Below are 20,123 nucleotides of genomic sequence, written 5' to 3'. Positions count from 1 at the left end.
CAAGGAGGATCTGGAACTGATGGGGCACCCCTTCAGCTGGGGCACCCAGCAGGGTAGAATGGAGCTTACTCTAGGCCCAGGTAGGACTTTGAAATGTTATGAATTGTGTTCAGCTGCCATCAGCTTGGGGAGCTACTCTTCCCTGGAGGATGCAGCGTCTGGTGCCCTTGGGCCCCGATGCTGCGTGCTGTGTTCTCCACCAGGGCCTAAGAGCCTAAGAGCCTGAGCTTTGATTCCAGGCAGTCCTGGCTTGCCTGGCTATGCTGTCACTCACCAGCTGCGTGGCTTGGGCAACACTACTGGACCTCTTTAAGCCTCAATAGCTTTGTCTGTAAAACAAGATGATTATGTAGTTCAGCACTGTCCAACAGAAACAGTGTGAGCCATGTGTGTCATTGTAAACTTTCTAATGGTCACACTGAAAAAAGTGAGAAGGAGCAGGTGAAATTAATTTAAAAATTTATTTCCTTAAACCCAATAGATCCAAAATACTATCATTTCAATGTGTAATCAGTATCAAACATCACTTAGTGAGAGATTTTACATTCTTTCATGGGAAGGGAGCTACATCTTCAATATCTCACGTGCATTTACATTTACAGCACATCTCAGTTGAGAGCAGCTGTATTCCAAGGGCCCAGTAGCTCATATGGTGAGTGGCTGTTATTCAGGACAGCATAGCTCCTGCTCATGGGGATTATGTGAGATTGGGTGTGAAAGCTGCTTAGCTGGACTGTTATTAATATTGCTACTGTTATTTTTATTATCCTTATCAACAAAAAACATTTGTACACCCAGGTGAGCGTCTTCTTCACCCCGTTACTGACTCCTTGGACAGTGACTCAGGGGAGATTCCACAGAGCCGAGCTAAAAGGACCCAGCTCTCCATGACTGTTGGAGTGAACTTCTCCACTGAGAAAATCTGTGAGCACCATTCCTCCCATTCCCGTATGTATGCCCCTTTGTACTGTGACTCTGCCTTTCCTTCCACCAACAGGTGGAGACTATTTCTCCACTTGTTCAATCTGGGCTTGGCCATGGAACTTGCTTTGGTCAATGGGACATTAGAAAATGTGACACAAGTAGTGATTTGAAAAATGCTTACACATTGGGCCTTGCTTTCACTCCCTGCTGGAAACTCTTCTGCCACCATGCAGATGAGCCTAGGCTAGCCTGTTGGGTGATGAGTGACACATGCCACTAGCTGACATCCAGCTAACTGCCAGACAAAAGAATGAGGTCTTCCTAGGCCATCCAGCTGAGCTAGTCCAGACAAGAAAAGACACCTAGCTGATCCAAAGAACCATGAAAAATTATAACTATTATTGTAAGTCACTACGTTTTGGGGTGTTTTGTTATGCAGCATAAACTGACTGATACCTTTTTACTCAAGGCTCAGAAATTCCTCTTACCTTGTGGGGTAGTAGGGATCGAAAGTGTGGCCATCCCCCATATTAATTATACAGGACAGGTTTCCAATGTAGGGAGAGAGGAGCCATGTAAGAGAGATGGTGACGTTGTCAAAGATGAAACTCTCATTGCACACCGTCAGCTTCAGCCCTGCAGATCAAAACTAAAAATATCATTTGCCGTTGCAAAGCAGATGTTTCTGTTTAAAACCTACTCTCGTCTATCTACCTGACCTTTATCTTTAGTGGGGCTTTTAAAATTTTTATTTTTACTTTTTAAAGTTCTTTTGAATTTTACTTTTCATTCCTAGGTAATACATGACCCAGATACAGAATTTGAAATGTACAAAAGGGTCTACAGTGACAAGAAAGCTCTCCCCGACTGCTACCCCTCAGTCCCCCAGTTCTGCTCCCCAGAGGCAGCCATTGTTACCAGTCTCCTGGGTCTCCTTCCAGAGATACCTACACACTCACAAGCATGTACATACTTTTCTATTTATACAAATGGTGCTCTGTTCACTATTTAGCACCTTCCATTTTTTTCACTTAGTATATTTTGGAGATTGTTCTATATGAATTCGGTTAGAGCTGCCTTATACTCTTTAATAGCTGCACAATATACCCTAATTTATTTGACCAGGATCCATTGATTGTCTAAATGTATTTTATAATGATTAAAAAGGCAAAAGGCAAAGCACCTTTAGGAAAATCTCCTTGGCTAGGGTGGCTGATGAATCATTGTTAGCAATTTAGTGCACATTAAATTTTACAAATTTGAGCTTCACAAGTTGGCCTGGAGGATGGGGTGAGGGGTAGAATTTGTGGTGGTTCACCCAGCCATGGGCTGATTGGTGCAGCACAGTCTTGTGGCTTCTGACTTAAATGAGAAGGGAAAATATGTAAGAAGCTGAATGCAAATGAAAAGGACTTTCCTGAGCTTGTCAGAAAGCCATCGTGGTCCTGATTGGTACTGATTCATGATCATCCGAGGAAACTCAGGATGCAGCAGGCCCTTCTGGGCACAGAGACAGGAGGTGGGGGGCAGGGGATACTGCTGGATGAAGTCCTTCCCTTCAGAAATCAGAAACTGATGGTGATCAGAACACACTGATTCACAAGGGACAAGATATTTGAAATCAAAGTCAGGACAGAAAATCTGGTCCATGTGGTAGCCAGACCCAACTCACCCCCTACCCCTAAGCTACCCGTCTGTCTGACGACAGCAAGGCTGCAACTGGCAGATCTCCAAAGGGCACCCTTTGTCCAGGAGCAAAACCACCGAACGGAAAGTGCTGGCAAACCATGTGGCCTCTCTTCCCAGAAAATAGAACAAGACACGCTGCTCACTCTTACTCCACCCAAGTGTGTTCTGAAAACTAGTGCCACCCCCGCTTCCTGCACCCTCTCCTCCATGCAGCCCTCTTCCTCCTGTCCCCAAGGACCCCGCTCTCCTGGATGGCCGCTGGGGACCCCAACCTTCTCTGACTCATCTTTCCCCTTCAGAGCTCCTTGAACCATTACTCACGGACTCGGTAGAATTTGCCATTCTGACCGATTAATTGGTTGGACAATGGCATAATGTGGTGTCCCAGCTTGAGGGGAAATTTGCACTCACACTGTAATAGGAATGAACTCGATACAGCCATCTTGGAGGGTAATGTGGCAATGTCTACTAACATTTAAAATGCACGTACCCTGTGACCCAGCATTTCCGCTACTAGGGATCTCTCCTCTAAAAATAATCCCAGGCATATGTCAAGATATATGCACGAGAATGCACAAGGGAGCACTGCAGAGTGATCCATAACAACAAAAACTCAGAAGCAACCAAAATGTCCGTCAAGAGGGGAACAGGTTGGACTTCCCTGGTGGAACAGTGGTTACAAATCCGCCTGCCAATGCAGAGGACACGGGTTTGATCCCTGGTCTGGAAAGATTCCACATGCCGCAGAGCAACCAAGCCCGTGTGCCACAACTACTGAACCTGCGCTCTAGAGCCCGTGAGCCACAACTACTGAGCCCACATGCCGCAACTACTGAAGCTCTTAATCCAGTATGACTGGTGTCCTTTGGACACAGAGACAGGGCACGTGAAGTTGGAAGCAGAGATTAGAGAGATGCACCTACAAGGGTTTGTGGCCAAGCATTGCCGACAAATACCGGATGCCAGAAGAGGAAAGGAAGGGCTCTCCCCTGCAGGTTTTGGAGGTAGAGAAGTCCAGCTGACACCTTGATTTTGGACTCAGCCTCCAGACTGCAAGAGAATGTGTTTCTGTTGTTTTAAGCCACCCAGTTTGTGGTACTTGGTAAGGCTGCCCTAGGACATGAATACAATCTCCCTCCTCCACCTTTGCCACCAGCTGGTCCTCCCCCAGCCTCTCCTCTCAATGCCAGGGTCATCCTGAACTCCCATCATTGACAAGTCCTGTCAGTACTTCCTTCTGTTTCTGGAATCTGTCCATTTCTCTCCATCTGCATTGCCCTCCATCCTCCAGTCTCTCTCACCTGGGTTTCTGGCATCAGCCTCCCTTGTTTGGACTCACAGCAGCCTGTGGGCAGCTTTAAAATACACCTGGCCTTGATCGTCCCCTGCTCAAAGCCCTCCGGTGCTTCCCCAACACCCTGGGGCTAGGGTCTGGGTTCCCCAGGCACTAGTGCCCCACCTCCACCCGTGCTGAGTGCTTTGCAGTTCCCTGCACCTACCACACTCTTCCTCGGACTTGCATGGGTTCCTCCCTCTCCCCAGAACACCCGTCCCCATTCACCCAGCTGTCCTTTTCCTGCGTGACTCCTATCATATCTTCAGGTCTCAACTTAGATCTCACCTCTTCTGGGAAGGTGGCCGGCCCTTTGACCGTTGGCCCACAGATCCACCCTCACCACACTTGGTTCCAAATTGCAGGGAGCTACATTTCCCAAACTCCCCTGTGCACTGGCAGGCGCTGATGGAAGACTGAAGACGACGTATTAACTTCCAATGGCTGCTGTAACAAATTACAAAAACGCAGTGGCATAAAACAGCACATTTATTACCTCACCTTTCTGGAGGTCAGAGGTCTGGGTGGGCTCAGCTGGGCTCTGCTCAGGGTATCACAGGGCTGAAATCAAGGTGTCACAGAGGCTCTTGGGAGGAATCTACTTCCAGTCTCATTCTTCTTGTTGGCTGAATTCAGTTCCCTGGGACCGTAGGACTGAGGTCCCATTTCCTTGCTGGCTATCAGCTGGGACCACCCTAAGCTCTTAGAGGCCTCTCTCCAGTCCTCCCATGTGACCCCCTGTCTCTCAGAGCTGGCAGTGAGGCGTCAGATCTGTCTCATACTTGAATCTCACTGACTTCTCCATCTGCCACCCCTCTCTTATGCTTCTAGCCAGAGAGAATTCTCTGCTTTGAGGGGCTCATGTGATTAGATTGTACCCACTTCAGTGATCCAGGATAATCTCCCTATTTTAAGATTAGCAACCATAATTACATGTACAAAGACCCTTTTGCCACGTAAGTTAACATATTCATGGGCATGGCATCTCATCATACCTGCAATTCCAGGGATTAGAGTGGGAATTTGGGGGTTCAAAGTCTGCCTGCGCCAGACAGGAAGAGGTACAGGGCAGGGTGCTTTTTGCCCTCTCTCTCACCACATCTCCTCTGAAGCTCCAGCTCCCTCTGACCAGTCCCTCCCTCGTGGTCCTTGCTCCCACAGGGCAGATCATGGTTCTAGCACGTGCTGGGTGGCCCTGACTTCTGGTTTTGGTGTGACATCCCCCATGGTTGTCCCTCCAGCCCTTTGGGGTGGTAGCAGCTTTCTGCTCCTCAAATCTCAGGGTTGAATCATCATCCCCTATTTGGCTTCTCAGCACTTCCGTGACTCGGGTAACCAATTCCCTGCATTAAATTCCCTCTGATGGAAGACCGAGCGTGATTTCTGTTTTCCTGCTGGGACCCAGTTTGCTATACCCCTCAGTGTGAGATCTGTACCCTACTAGGTGCATCCACAGCACTAGGCTACAATCTCCAAGAGAGAGGGAATGTTTTGTTTTGCTTTGTTTTTGTTCACTGCTCTATCTCTAGCACACAGAACAGTACCTGATGCATAGCAGGTACAAAATGAGTCTTGCATGAGTAAGTAAACAGCACCTTTCTCCCTTCTGTGTGACATTGAGCACAGTGCTAGGTAATTGCCTGTATTTGTATCTGTCTCCCCATTAGACTGTGACCTCTTCGAAGAACAGATTGTGTTTGATTCATCCCTGCATCCACAGAGCCCAGGATAGTGCATGGCACAATTTTGGTGCTCAATAAATGTCTATCAGCAAACTGACTGAATGAATGAGTGATGGTGACACTTAGGTACAAACAGACTCCCTGGGGCTCTGCCCAGATCTCCTCCAACCCTCCCCAAAAGGGTGCAGGGCTCCCATCCAATGTGCCCTCTGGGTGTGGCTACAAGGTTTGGAAGCTTGCATCTGGGCCTTTAAGGAAATAGCCCACTGAGCACCATCTGTGAGGGAGGCACACCCATTGGCCCGTCCTCCGGGCCTTTCCTCCTTGGTGGGCCAGAGCCTCAGGAATGCTGGGGCAATGAGGTGAGCCGAAGAGAACCAACTGGCTGATTTCGGTATTTCTTTCCCCCACGCCTGCTCTAAGGGGAGCAGGGGTGATGTGGGTCAGACGTGGCGGGAAGAGGTGCAAGTTTCTTTCCAAGGGAAGATCCTTGTCACCAGACAAACCTGGCTCAGAGGCAGATTTAATCTGATTTAGAAAAATAAGACCCTAGGGGGCTTCCCTGGTGGCGCAGTGGTTGAGGGTCCGCCTGCCAATGCAGGGGACGCAGGTTCTTGCCCCAGTCCGGGGGGATCCCACATGCCGCAGAGCGGCTGGGCCCGTGAGCCATGGCCGCTGAGCCTGCACGTCCGGAGCCTGTGCTGCGCAACGGGAGAGGCCACAACAGTGAGAGGCCCGCGTACCGCAATTAAAAAGAAAAAAGAAAAATAAGACCCTAGAGAAACTCTCCCACATGAAGGAGAGATACCATCCAGAACAGGATAGATACCACCTGGAACGTTTGTTTGTTTCAGGACTATTCACAGTAGCAAGGATTAAGCAACAATCCGCACATGTCTCAATAGAGGAAAAGACAAACTATGATATAGTTACATAATAAATGAAACAAACTAGTACAACATGTATCAAGACAGATGATACGAATCTAATGTTTTATTCATTTCTGTAATGAGGGAATCTTAAGCAAATATGGCATAATGCTAAGATTTGACAAAGTTGGGTAGTGGGTCCAGGGGATTTCATTGAAATTTTTTTCATTCTTGTCTGTGCGTTTGAAGTATTTCAAAATTTTAGAAATTTAAATTAAAAAAAAGAAAGCAATGTTTTTGCACCCAGTTGGGGTGGGGAGCAAAATGTCCACCTGACCCGTCGGGTGGGTTTGATGTCAGGTGAAGGGTGAGCCACGGCCCCCTTACTCCCCTGCTTGGTGCTGTGGGCAGACTGGCCAGTTTTCCTATATGATGGAGGCCCAAGGTCAGATATGAAGATTGTTCAATCCTTCCAGACCCCTTTGCTGGGCACAGGGCACCAGGAAGTGCCCTGCACTTGCATCCAGAGCTACAGAGCCCTTGGGCCCTACCTGCCACTTCGTCCTTGATGCTGACCCAGCTGCATTCCTCCTCCAGGTCTGAGGGGTTCCCGGCATCCTGGATGCAATAATGGGGAGTCTGGCGCCCATAGAAAGCATCCTCGATCTTGATCACCTCCCCTGAGCATTGAGGCTCTCACAGGCCAGACTCTGGCCGACACCTGTGGCAAAGGTAAGGTGACACCTAAGGGGAGCTCGTGGTCACAGATGGGCAAGTGGCCAGCTGATGGGAAGCAGAGGGGTCTCAGGGGTCTGGACTGTGAGATGCAAGGACACAGTGGGAGCTGACTCAGCAGGGGTGAGAAACAAATGTGGTGGGCATGAGCATGGCTCTGGGGCCAGACTGCCCAGGGACAGGGCCAGCCCAGCCACACTTGGGCTGTGTGGTCTTCTGCAAGTTATTCAGCTTCTCCGTGCCTCCTCTTTATGGGGGGAGTCAATATCACACCCCATAGAGTCGTTAGGAGGATCAAATGAGTCTCTACATTTAGGGTCAGGACTCTAAAAGTGGCAACAATCATTCCACCTGTTTTGAGTGCCTTCCTTGAGACTTATCTGAAAACAATGCCTGGCACATCATAAATGCTAAACAAGCATTTGTTGAATGCATGAGTGATTTCACTGAGTCTTCATACCAGTCCTATGAGCTGCACTATTATCCTCCCCTGTGGTAACATCGGGCTCTGTGGGGTCACTGTGCTGATACCCCACTCCAGCCCAGCTCCTGGCATGTGGTCTATGCTCAGTAAACATTTGTTGATAGAGAATGACCTGGCTCAGATGTGCACAGCACAAAGTAGGAAACACTGCCTTCAGACTCAGGCCCATCTGCCTGGTGGGTCTGCCACAGGGCAGGGGTTGAGATAAAAATCTGTGATCATTTCCTAATGGCTGCTGTAACAAATTACCACAAACTTAGTGGCTTAAACAGCACAAATTTATCTTCTTACAGTTATGGTCAGAAGTTCAAAATGGGCTTTACTGGGCTAATACCAAGGTGTGGGCAGGGCTGGTTCCTTCTGGAGCCTCTAGGGGAGAAGCTATTCCCTTGCCTTTTCCAGCTTCTAGAGGCTGCCCCTTTCTTCATCTTCAAAGCCAGCAGCACAGTATCTCCCAGTCTGTCTCTCTGATCTCCCCATCTCATCTCTGTCACCTCCCAGCTGTGTGGAACTTACCCTATCTGAGCATCACTTTTCTTAGCTTTATCATGGGCCTGCGACAGAACGATGGAGATATTTCTACTGTGTGATGAATAAGTGCACAGAGGCACGTACAGCTCAGTGCCTGGAACTCCTGCTGGATGTATGTTAGCTCTTCCTAGTGTGACCTCGTGCCAGGGACTGCAAGACCCTGGGGACTAACGGTGCTGAGACAGGCTTGCAGTGGGGGTGGGGAAGGGTATGGGGTTTGGCGGGGAGCTTTGGTAAGAAGTGAGGAAGTTGGGCTTCCCTGGTGGTGCAGTGGTTGAGAGTCCACCTGCCAATGCAGGGGACACAGTTTCGTGCCCCAGTCTGGGAAGATCCCACATGCCGCGGAGCAGCTGGGCCCGTGAGTCATGGCCGCTGAGCCTGCATGTCCGGAGCCTGTGCTCCGCAACGGGAGAGGCCACAACGGTGAGAGGCCTGCGTACCGCAAAAAAAAAAAAAAAAAAAGAAAGAGAAAAATACCTAGTAGGCCATTTGGGCTGTGATAGGGATGACACCGAGGGCCTGGTTTGTACCATTATAACAAGAGATGGTCTTCATAAGAAATTAGAAATTGGAGGTTGGAGAAGGGAACCATGCAATGTGGTGGGACTCTGGAACATTCAAAAAAGGTGTCAGATAAACCGTTTCTTGTGGCAGGGTGGCCAAAGGCTTTAGAGAACACGGTTGTCTAATGTCTGGTTTTAAGCTGTTAGCTTGCTCTGACCTAAGTTACCATTATTTTGTTTTTTGCTTCCACCCCTCTCTCCCCCAGCCCCTGGCAACTACGACTTTCTATCGCTATGGACTTAACTGTTCTGAACATTTCATACAAATGGAATCATACAATACGTGTACCTTTGTGCCTAGCATAGTTTCTCAAGTTTCATCCATATTGGACCATGTATCCATACTTCATTCCTTTTATTGAAGAATAATATCCCATTGTACAGATAGACCACATTTTGCTTATTCTTTTTTCTCTTGATGGACATCTGGATTATTTTATTCTGTGAATTTCTTGGGGGGAAGGAATAATGTCTCTTAACCTCTGTCTGTCCCTTGGCTGGCACACAGTAGGACTCAATGAGCATTTGCCAGCCTGGCCCCATCTCCCAGGTCCCTGGGGCTGACACTTGACCCCCCCCTTTCCCAGAAACCATTCCAAGACCCCTGGAGTAGCCTTGCCAGGCAGAGCCCTGGGTAGAATGTGATGTCATCGCTGACTCACAGGTTGGAGCACAGGCTGGGCAGAACTGGCCTCTTATCTCCAGGGGCTAAGCATCTAATGACTTTCATTAGAAAACTATGTGGAAGGCCACACACAGAGATAATGTATCTCCTGGATAAAGGCTTAATTTATGTCCCTCGTGGAACATGCTTGGAGACATTCAATAAGGAATGCAAATCTGCAGGCTGAATTCCATTTCCACATTCTTTATATTCTGATAAATTGCAGACTCCTGGGCACAGAATTCATCCTGGTGATGTCAGCTCCCTCTGTGTATGTGAAGAAAGGAAGCAGGACATGGCTGGACCCATGTGAGCCTGATTCCAAGGATCCGATCCAGCTGCCTAAGCCTCCAAATCCTGCACTGCAGGATCAGCCAATGAAAACAGAAAGAGAGCAAATTTGGTTTAAATAGGGCACTGAGTTCATAAAAAGAACCATAAAGCTATTCACGCCCTGTGGCCCAGACATCCCAGTCCTGGGAATAGACCCATTTTAGTTTTGGTCCCCTCAGAAGCTGAGACAAGAATTTAAGTGCAAGCAGCTTATTTGGGAGGGGGTGCAATTCTATATGAACTGGTGTTTTTGTTAGTCATATTGAATCTTTGCCTTCCATTCGATCAAAAAGACAACATGACAAAAGAATTTGCGTGGTCCCATCACCCTAATACATTCTCATTTCTTTGTGGTTTCTTCAAATGCTTCTTCTCTTGAAGACAGATGTTTACCCAGGCACAATCGTAGTGTACATATAACTAGCTCATATTACATCCTGCATTTCCCACTTAGCATTAGATAGTAAGCCTCTTCCATGTTGCTAAAGGGCATTGAAATCCGCATGGTGGTGGCCGAGTCTCCTTTCAAAGAATGGACATTGACTACACCATTCCCATTTTGCTAGATGTTCTATGTGGTTTTCGTCACCTGTTTGTGATCTGTTCACTTTTGCTATCCTAGTCAACACTTCTATGAACATCTTCTTGCACTTACCCTTTAGCCTGGGCTGAGTTATCTCTTGAGGGTTATAGCAGACACTGTCAATGCCCCGCCTTACCCTACACTTACCATGTAAGGCTTCTCAATGCACCCATGGCTCTTTGCCTCCCTCTGCACACAAGGAACAGAATGGAAATGCCTGGAAGTTAGAGCCTCTCGGAAAAAACTCTCACCTTATTGACCAAAGTTGCTGGGTCAATCCCCCAGCTCTCTAAAGATTACTCTAAGGCGTGTTCACACCATCTGCAGAGTCTCCCACCAGACTGAGCCTCAGTTTCCTGAGATGGTAATGACCTTGATAATGTACTGTTAATGTCTACCCTCCCTGTTTCACTGCTCCACTCCTGGGTTCACCACCCAAATAAACCATTTGCACTGGAATGTTTGTCTTTGGGTCTGCTTCTGGGAGAGCCAAGCTCAGACAAGTCTATCCTTGGGACTGGGATGCCTGCCCACAGGGCATGAACATCTTTGTGATTCTTGCTATGGACTCAGCGCTGTTTAAACCAAATTAACAATCTCTCTGTTGTTCATGTTGCTGATCCCTCTTGAAGGCTCAGACTGCCAGATCAAATTCTGGGAAACACGCTCACACAGCTGAGTCGTGCCCTGCACACTCTTCTCATGGTTTCAGTTCTATACTTGAGGACCAGCTCTGAGCAACTGATAACGACCTGAGTCATTGGAATGGTGGGTTCTCTTGTTTTTTTTTTTTTTTTTTTTTGCTGTACGCGGGCCTCTCACTGCTGTGGCCTCTTCCGTTGCGGAGCACAGGCTCCGGACACACAGGCTCCGCGGCCATGGCTCGCGGGCCCAGCCGCTCCGCGGCATGTGGGATCTTCCGGGATAGGGGCACGAACCCGTGTCCCCTGCATCGGCAGGCGGACTCTCAACCACTGCGCCACCAGGGAAGCCCTTGGTTTTTTAAACATGTATGTAGGTGAGGCTTCCAAGTTTGCTCATGTATGCCTTGTTGTTTGCTTCTATAGGGTGCCTGGTAACCTGGATCTTAAAGGACTAGTCAGGAAGAGAGGGGTGAGGTGGAGGAAGGGGTCGGGGAAAAGCTGGTAGAAAGGGGTTCTCAGGGAGAGGCCCCAGAATGTTAAGTCCCTATTGCGTGTCAGTACCCCAGAATGAACATAAGCCACAAAACCCTACATTATACCCCCTGGGTGGTCTGCCACGGCAGGCCACACCTCCACACATTTGCACATGCTGTTTCTCCACTGAGAATTCCTCTTATACGCTTGCACACTTACACCCTTTTTCAAGAATAACTCAACTATAAACCGTTTCTCTGAAGCCTTCTCAGCCTCTGCACGAGTTAATTGCCGCTTAATCCATGCCCTGGTAACAGTTTAATCTACTTCCATTTTAGCATTGCTTAAGTTTTCAGCCTTAAAAAAGAGAACAAGAGGGCTTCCCTGGTGGCGCAGTGGTTGAGAGTCCACCTGCCGATGCAGGGGACACGGGTTCGTGCCCCGGTCCAGGAAGATTCCACATGCTGCGGAGCGGCTGGGCCTGTGAGCCATGGCCGCTGAGCCTGCGTGTCCTGAGCCTGTGCTCCGCAAGGGGAGAGGCCACAACAGAGAGAGGCCCGCGTACCGCAAAAAAAAAAAAAAAAAAAATAGAGAACAAGAAAAAAAATATATATATATGTATATATAAAAGAGAACAAGAGAGAAACTACAAGAACTTAGATGTAAAAATAAATCCACTTACAGCCTTTGTAGTTTCCACTTTTGAGTTTTTTGCTTAATGACTATTGTGGGTTCAGGTGTAACTTCCAAAAAGATACATTGAAGTTCTAACCCTTGGTACCTGTGAATGTGACCTTATTTGGAAACAAGGCTTTTGAAGATGTGCTCAAGTTAAGAAGAGGTCATGCTGGCTAAGGGGAGCCCTAACGCAATGACTGGTGTCCTTATAAGAAGAGGGAGATCTGAACATAGAGACACACAGACACAGAGGCAAGAAGGCCATATGACAACCGAGGCAGAGGTTGAAGTGATGTCGCTGCAAGTTAAGGGACATCACAGATTGTTAGCAGTACCGGAAGCTGGAGGAGTCTGCCCTCAAGACTTCAGAAGGATCATGGCTGTACTGTCACCTTGGCTTCAGACGCCTGGCCTCTAAAACCATGAGAGAATACATTTCTGTTGTTTAAGCCACCAAGTTTGTGGCACTTTGTCATGGCAGCCCTAGCAAACTAATACAATGACGATGTAGCCCAATGAGGCCACGTGCCATTCATTCATTCAGTATCTCTTGAGACCTACTATGTGCCGGGCACTGTGCTAATCTCCGGATTTTAAATAGGAGAGTGATGTGGTCAGCTTTGAATTTCAGCCAGGTCACCTGGTGGCAGCAGGGAAGGTAGATTGGAGGGGGTGGGACTGGGGCCCATGAGGAGGCTGCTCCTAAGAGGTCAAAACTAGCGAGGATAGCAGCTGGGGGGCTGGAGGTGAGAGGTGCAGTGTGAAAGATTATTTAAGAGGTAGAAATGTCAGGACATCGTCCAGACTATAACTCAGTGGTTATTATTTAAATTGAATTTTTGTCCAGCCTCACTGACTGGGCCCTGAAGTACATGGTGGAAAATTGAACCGTTCCAGCTCAGGCATTAGAAGGCACTTCTTTTTCTACCAGTGATGTCTGCTGTATTTCAGTCTTGTCAATTCTCCCAAGTGTGGCAAATTAGTATTATATAAATGATAATACACAGCACCTCTGCATGATTATTATTATTATTTGCATTCCTTTCTCCCTTGTTAGACTCTGAGCTCATTGAGGTCGGGAGCTATGATTTCCCATTTCTCTGTCTGAAATACCCTATACGACACCAGTCTCTGCTGTTTAGTAGAACTTTGAGGAAATTACGAATCCTCTTGAATGTTAATGGCATAATTTATGGTCTTTGTTTAGTGGTGAAGTGTGCACTCCGGGAGTCCTGGGGAGGCTCTCCCACCACTCCCTATACCCTGTGAGTCCTGGGGAGGCTCTCCCACCACTCCCTACACCCTGTGTCCTGGAGCTCACCACCAGTGCTTGTCCCTTGGGGAGGCAGCTGCCACCTTTGCTGGCACTTTTCCTGTTACCTTGAACCCTGCTATCCGAGATTTCCACATTATCCTGCTCAGCTTATCACACTGGCTAATTAGAGGCACCATTTAAAAGCTTACTGAATGGGAAAACCACAAAGTAATTTAGATATGATAACATTATCTCCAAAAGGGAACTATTAACTCACTTTAGGCCATAACTTTGTTAGTAGAAGATACAGAATTGCAAAATAAGGCTGTTGTTTTTATAGCACAAAAAACTTTTCCTTTTGAATTCAGCTTTGCATCTTCATCTCGAGATTGCTTTATGGACACAGCACATTCCATGGAAAAAGTGGCCTTGGAGAAGGGTAGCCCCCTCTTCCTGCATCCTTCCCCAAATTACAAGGTAAGAGGATTCCACGTTCAGTCTCCCACCCCTGCCACGTGTTGTGTGATTTCTGGTCCGGGGTACCACCTCCAAAGCTTCAGTTGCTTCCTCCATAAAGAGGGGATAGTAATAGTGCCTGCCGAGTCTGTGTCACAATAAGAAGATACACAAACTACAGAGCAGGGGCACACATCTGGGAACCCCCATCCTTCTCCCTCCCCAAGGGAGGAGGCCAAGCCTTCCTGCTCACCCTGAGAGCCTCTCAGATCCTCCAGAGGGCAGACTGTGTGTGGTTCTGTACCGTGCCTTCCACCCTCTGGAAGGGAGTCCTCTTCCACAGTCTCTGGATCACTGCTGGAAGCAACATAGCCAACTTGTGCAAACGTGTATGACTTGGGAGGAAGCCCAGGGGTTACTCAACCCAACTCAGAGAAGGGCACTGCCAGTTAACGCCTCCTTGAACCCCAGCCTTCTTCCTGCTTCCCTCAGCAACCCAGCCTCCAGTGCCTCAAGTCTGAACAATTTTCCTCTTCCCCCACCCTCTCTCCTGCCTGCCATTTCCCCTGGTCCCTGCTCCCCTCTCCTGCACACCCACCCCTTCAAAAATCTGGAATGACGTGGTGTGGCCATGCTGTGGGATGCCTCTGAGTCTTCGCACAAGCTGTGGCCCTTTTGGACCACTCTTCCCAGCTTCTCCACGTGGCCAACTCCCAGCCATCCTTCAGCTCTTGGCTCGGCATTGCCCCATTCAGGAAGCCTTCTGGAAAACCCCTCTCCCTGCCCTGGAGGATTTCTCACTCATGCCTCTTTGTCACCGCTTCTGTGCCACTACAACCCCACCCTGGACGGGTGGCCCTCTGTATTTGTGGAACAGCTGAATGGATGAATGAATGAATGTGTGGGCTATTCACATTTTTACCATTGACAACCATGGGCTTCTCTGACAATTGTACTCTCTAAACTGGCTTGTTGTGCAGTCATAACTGCTTCTGTCCACCTGAGTCACATACAAATGCCATCTTGGCAGCTATCCTGCTAACTCAGCCCTGTCAGTAGAACTTTCCATGATGATTTGCACTGGCCAAGATGGCAGCCACCAGCCACATGTGTCTACAGAGCCCTTGAAATGTGGCTAGTGTGGATAAGGAATTTAATTTCATTGCAATTAATTTATATTTAAGTTTAAATAGCCACATTCTACTAGCAGCTACTGTGTTGGACAGCACAGCAAAATTCCCACAGAAATGCCTTCCTGGACCTGGCCTCTTGACTTAGGACACCATTGCCTACAGCGTAAAGCCCAAATTCTTACAATATGGCACAATCCAATCCCTAAACAGGGATCGGACTGTGCACTGTTCATTTCCACTACCTCCATCCCGGAGGTAGTGGAAATGAACAGTGGTTGCAAGTACAGCTCTGGAGCTAGACTGCCTGGGTTCGAAGCCTTGCTCTGTGGTGTTGGGCAAGTTACTTAGCTCCTCTGTGCCTCACTCTCCTTGTCTGTAAAATGGGGCTAAACACCTGTACTTAAGCTGATTGTGAGGAGTACATGATCATGTGTACAAAAGGCTTAGAAGAAAGCCCAGTACCTAGGAAACTCTCAATAAATGGCACCTATAATTGTCATTATCTCTTACTAAGTCCCTAGTAGCACCGGCTCTGCTTCCTCCATGCCCGCCTGCTAGAACTGTCCAGCTCCACGCCATTGTCCACTCTGGCCCTCCCACCTGCCTCCTCTTTGCCCATCCAACTGCTTCCCACCCTCAAGGGCTCAGCTGTGCACCTCGTCCTCCAGGAAGCCTTCTTTCTTAACCCTCCCCAGCCTGAGCAAGATTTCCCTCCTCAGAACTCCCATGATACTTCTTATCTGTGCCTCTTCTAGAGCAGGTATAATAGGGGACTAGCTATTACTTACTGTGTACGTGTCTTCACAGCCAAACTAGAAGAAACTTAAAATCCTGTACTCGGTCATGAGGGTCTACTTTCCTTCCAGGGACAGACCAGAGTTGTATACATTGTAGCTGCTCCAAAAAATTAATGTTTCTGCTTACCATACTGGCTGACCTTTCCAAATGTTCTCTCTTTTCCAAGAAACGATAGGAAAGGAACATGCTATGAGCTCCTACTATATTCTAAGCACCATGACATACACGATTAGAGTTTACAAAGTTTAATTTAAACTTTGCAGCCACCTGTGAGGCAGATATTATAATTCCTATTTTAGAGATCAGGAGACTGAGATTCTGAGATTTAAGCCAATAGATCAGCACTCAGCTTAGCAGGTGGAAGAGCTGAGGCTCTAATGGAAATGGGTCTGTTGAGGTCGTGAGTCTCCACAGAGGTGGCCCCAAGGGACCACACAGCCCAGGCCCATATTCACACCCTGGTGTGGCCCCTCCTTGCCCCGTGATTCATGCTAACCAGTCAGGGGAAGTGAAACTATGCCAGGCCTAGGTTCAGCCTTAAAGGAGATTGGCAGCTTCTGCTTCCTCTCTCTTGAAATACTCACTTTTGGGGGCTTTTGCTGCCATGGAAGAAGTCTGGCTATCCTGTTAGAGATATCTCAGGGAGAGGGTCAAGGAAGGCCCTGAAACCACATGGGGAGGGAGAGAGGCCCAAGCCCAGCCCTCCTAGTGTCCCCGTCAACTGCCAGCTGACTCACAGCCACACCAAGACCCCACACTGTGAAAGCAGAAGAACTGGCCCACAGAGCACCGTCAACCCACAGAGCTGAGCCCACAGAACCCACAGACGTGATCAAATGCTTGTTGTTTGAAGCCACTAAGTCTTTTTGTGTGTGTGTAAAAGTGTTTTTTTAATTTAATTTTTATTTTATATTGGGGTATAGTTGTTTCACAAAGTTGTGCTAGCTACAGGCATACAGCAAACTGGTTCAGTTATACATGTACATATATCCATTCTTTTTCAGATTCTTTTCCCATATAGGTTGTTACAGAATATTGAATAGAGTCTCCTGTGCTATACAGTAGGTCCTTGTTGACTATCTATTTTATATATAGTAGTGTATATATGTTAAGTTAATCCCAAACCCCTAATTTATCCCTCCCTCCCATCTTTCCCCTTTGGTAACCATAACTTTGTTTTCTAAGTCTGTGAGTCTATGTCTGTTTTGTAAATAAGTTCGTTTGTATCATTTTTTTAGATTCCACATATAAGTGATATTGTATGATATTTGCCTTGTCTGACTTACTTCACTTAGTGTGATAATCTCTGGGTCCATCCATGTTGCTGCAAATGGCATTATTTCATTCTTTTTATGGCTGAGTAATATTCCATTGTATATATGTATCACATCTTCTTTATCCACTCCTCTGTTGATGGATATTTAGGTTGCTTCCATGTCATGGCTATTGTGAACAGTGCTGCAATGAACATTGGGGTGCATGTATCTTTTTGAATGATTGTTTTCTCCAGATATATGCCCAGGAGTGGGATTGCTGTATCATATGGTAGCTCTATTTTTAGTTTTTTAAGGAACCTCCATACTGTTCTCCGTAGTGGCTGCACCAAATTACATTCCCACCAACAGTGTAGGAGGGTTCCTCTTTCTCCACACCCCCTCCAGCATTTATTGTTTGTAGACTTTTCGATGATGGCCATTCTGACCAGTGTGAGGTGATACCTCATTGTAGTTTTGACTTGCATTTCTCTAATAATTAGTGATGTTAAGCATCTTTTCATGTGCTTTTTGGCCATCTGTATGTTGAAGACACTAAGTCTTAGAGTGTAGAGTGGTGTGTTACACAGCAAAAAATGACCAAAACTCTTGTGTGTGAAGAGCTACTTCCCTTCACATTACCATTACCATTTTCTTATGCACTGGCCAGTCTTCGTCCCATTTCAAGGCAGCACATGCATTTTAGAAATTGTGGAACACCTACTTTTGCTCCCACATCTCCTCTGTTCTCAACTATCAGCTTCAAAATGTGGGCAGCATTACTGGCTAGTGGGGGAGAACATACGCTGACTAGCTGTTGACTTTGATCAAATTCCTCCACGTCTCTGAGGCTGTAAAAATAAGATTGCTAATGACTCCCTCACAGAGATGAACTAAAAGACAGCTAATAAGACACTTAGCATGCTACTTAGCACGTGTCAAGCAACCAGTGAATGGTGTTTATCAGAGGCCGGAGGACAGGCCAGGAGACAGCTCCTACTGGCGACAAGTCCCTTGTCCCACTCTTCCCATATTAGCAAAGACATGGAAAGCAGGGGTCAGGCTTTCACGGTTCCAGAGCGATGCCAGAGCTTCCTGGGAAAGAACAGCTGCTGCTTGTTATTTTTGTTTATAAAGAGGGAGGCTGGAGGTTTGACATGAAGGCAGTCCTGTGAACCCCTGCACTGCCTCTAACTGCCTTGGGAAATGCATGTTTTTGGGGATATGCAGACTCACCCCCCAAACAGAAGGAACATCATGAGAGCCCGAGAAGGCAGGGACTGACTCTCATTAATCACTACTATATCCTCAGAATTTGGCATGTAGTTGATATAATTTCTGAGAAGGCACAGAATTGTTTTCCCGTTTTGCTCACAGCTGTATTTCCAGCACGTAGTAGGCGCTGAGGAAATATATGTTGCGTGAATGAAGGTGAGGATGCATGAACGTTGTACTGCCTGCAGACGACACTGTAGGTTGCCTATCCCAAGCCATTCCCTCGTTTTTCCTTGCTAATGATATCCTGACATGATTCAGGTAGCAACGTGCTCCCCAGGGGTGACTCGTGATGGGTTTAAGGAAATCAGGGCACTCCTGTTCCTCCTTGCCAGGGATTGGCCTGGGGGGCGGGGTCACGTGACACAGTTCAGCCAATGAGACTAAGAGAAAAATCTGCTCAGGGGATCATGGGAAAGAGTTGTCTCTAGCACAAAAAGAGAGGAAGCTGGAAAAAGAAAATGCCTGCTTCGTCCCCGTCTTATCTCCTTACTTTTGTAGTTATTGTGCAAGGACATGATTCCTGGAGGGAAGGCAATCATTCATTAGCAAAACCGAACAAGCCCAAGAATGAGAAACCAACCCTCTGAGGATGACAGTGTGGGAGGTGGGAGCCTGGTGAGATGACCCAAACGAGCTTCTGAGCCCGCCAGGAGCCCTAGGTGACTTGATGTCTGAGACAAATGCACATCTTTGGTGTGTCGGCAGATATTCTGTTACTTTCAGCCAAAGCATCTTGCATTAACTCATTGTGCCTTCATGATATTGTTATGGGCTGAACTGCGTTCACCCCCGGATTCATACATTGAAGTCCTAACCCCCGACCCTGAGAATGTGACAGTATTGGAGGTGGGGCCTTTAAAGAGGTGATTAAGTTAAAATGAGGCCATTAGGGTGGGCCCTCATCCAAACTGACTGGTATCCTTATAAGAGGAAAAGTGGACAGACACACAGAGACACCAGGGATGTACATATCCGGAGGGAGGACCATGTAAGGACACAGTGAGAAGACTGTCTACAAGTTAAGGAGACGTCTCAGAAGAAACCAACCCTGCCGACACCTGCATTATGGACTTCCCAGCCTCTGGAGCTGGGAAAATTACTTTCTGTGCTACTTTGTTATGGCAGCCCTAGAAAATATATAGATGTCTATTGTTATGATCAAGTTACTATCACCATCGTGAAAAAGTCCTTTGTTTCACCGTAACATTTTCCCTGAGGAGCAGCTGGGAGCTGAATGAAGAGAGCTTGCTCAGTATTCCATGACAAGGCAATCATGTAAACCCAAGCCTGGCCCTCTTCGTCCGCCACCCTTCACCTCATTCAGTAGAAACCTAGCAAACACCCCTCACGCGCTGCAGCTGTGTGGAATTGGCAGAGTATATATTTCGAAGTCAGGCTTCCTGGCTTTGCTTCCTGATTCAATCTCTTAGCAGCTGTGTGATCTAAGGCAACCTGGTTATCTTCCCTGAGTTTTCTCATCCCCCAAACACTGCTAAGAACACCCATCTCATAGAATTATATAAGGCCAGAGCAAGCCAGTACATGCAGAGGGCTTCACCAAGTACTTGACTCAGAGAATAGTCTTGATGGATGGGGACCATTTCTCTTCTGAATACACAAAATGGACAAGAAAGGAGAATACGGTCATGTTTTCACTTATATAACTTCAGTCTAATCCTCTCAACAAACCCTGTGACAGGGCATCGCCAACCTGTTTTGCAGAATAAAGTGAGGTTCAGAGGAGTCATGTGACAAATCACAGTT

At 47.5% G+C, this 20,123-nt stretch overlaps 1 protein-coding gene across 1 annotated transcript in view; it reads right to left on the bottom strand.

Moving 5' to 3' along the window:
- The window catches only part of LOC308605428 (polycystin-1-like protein 2), a gene marked incomplete at both ends in the record, with an annotated part of 81,779 nt that overhangs the window by 59,448 nt on the left and 2,208 nt on the right, over window positions 1-20,123 (bottom strand). Inside the window, 2 exon segments of the mRNA XM_081215450.1 lie at window positions 1,413-1,560; window positions 7,031-7,177. Of these exon segments, the coding sequence (XP_081071576.1) occupies window positions 1,413-1,560; window positions 7,031-7,177 (295 nt within the window).

The sequence above is a fragment of the Mesoplodon bidens genome, assembly GCF_964165515.1.
Source record: "Mesoplodon bidens genome assembly, chromosome: 18".
Lineage (NCBI taxonomy): Eukaryota > Metazoa > Chordata > Mammalia > Artiodactyla > Ziphiidae > Mesoplodon > Mesoplodon bidens.
This window is presented reverse-complemented; position numbering and strand designations above follow the sequence as displayed.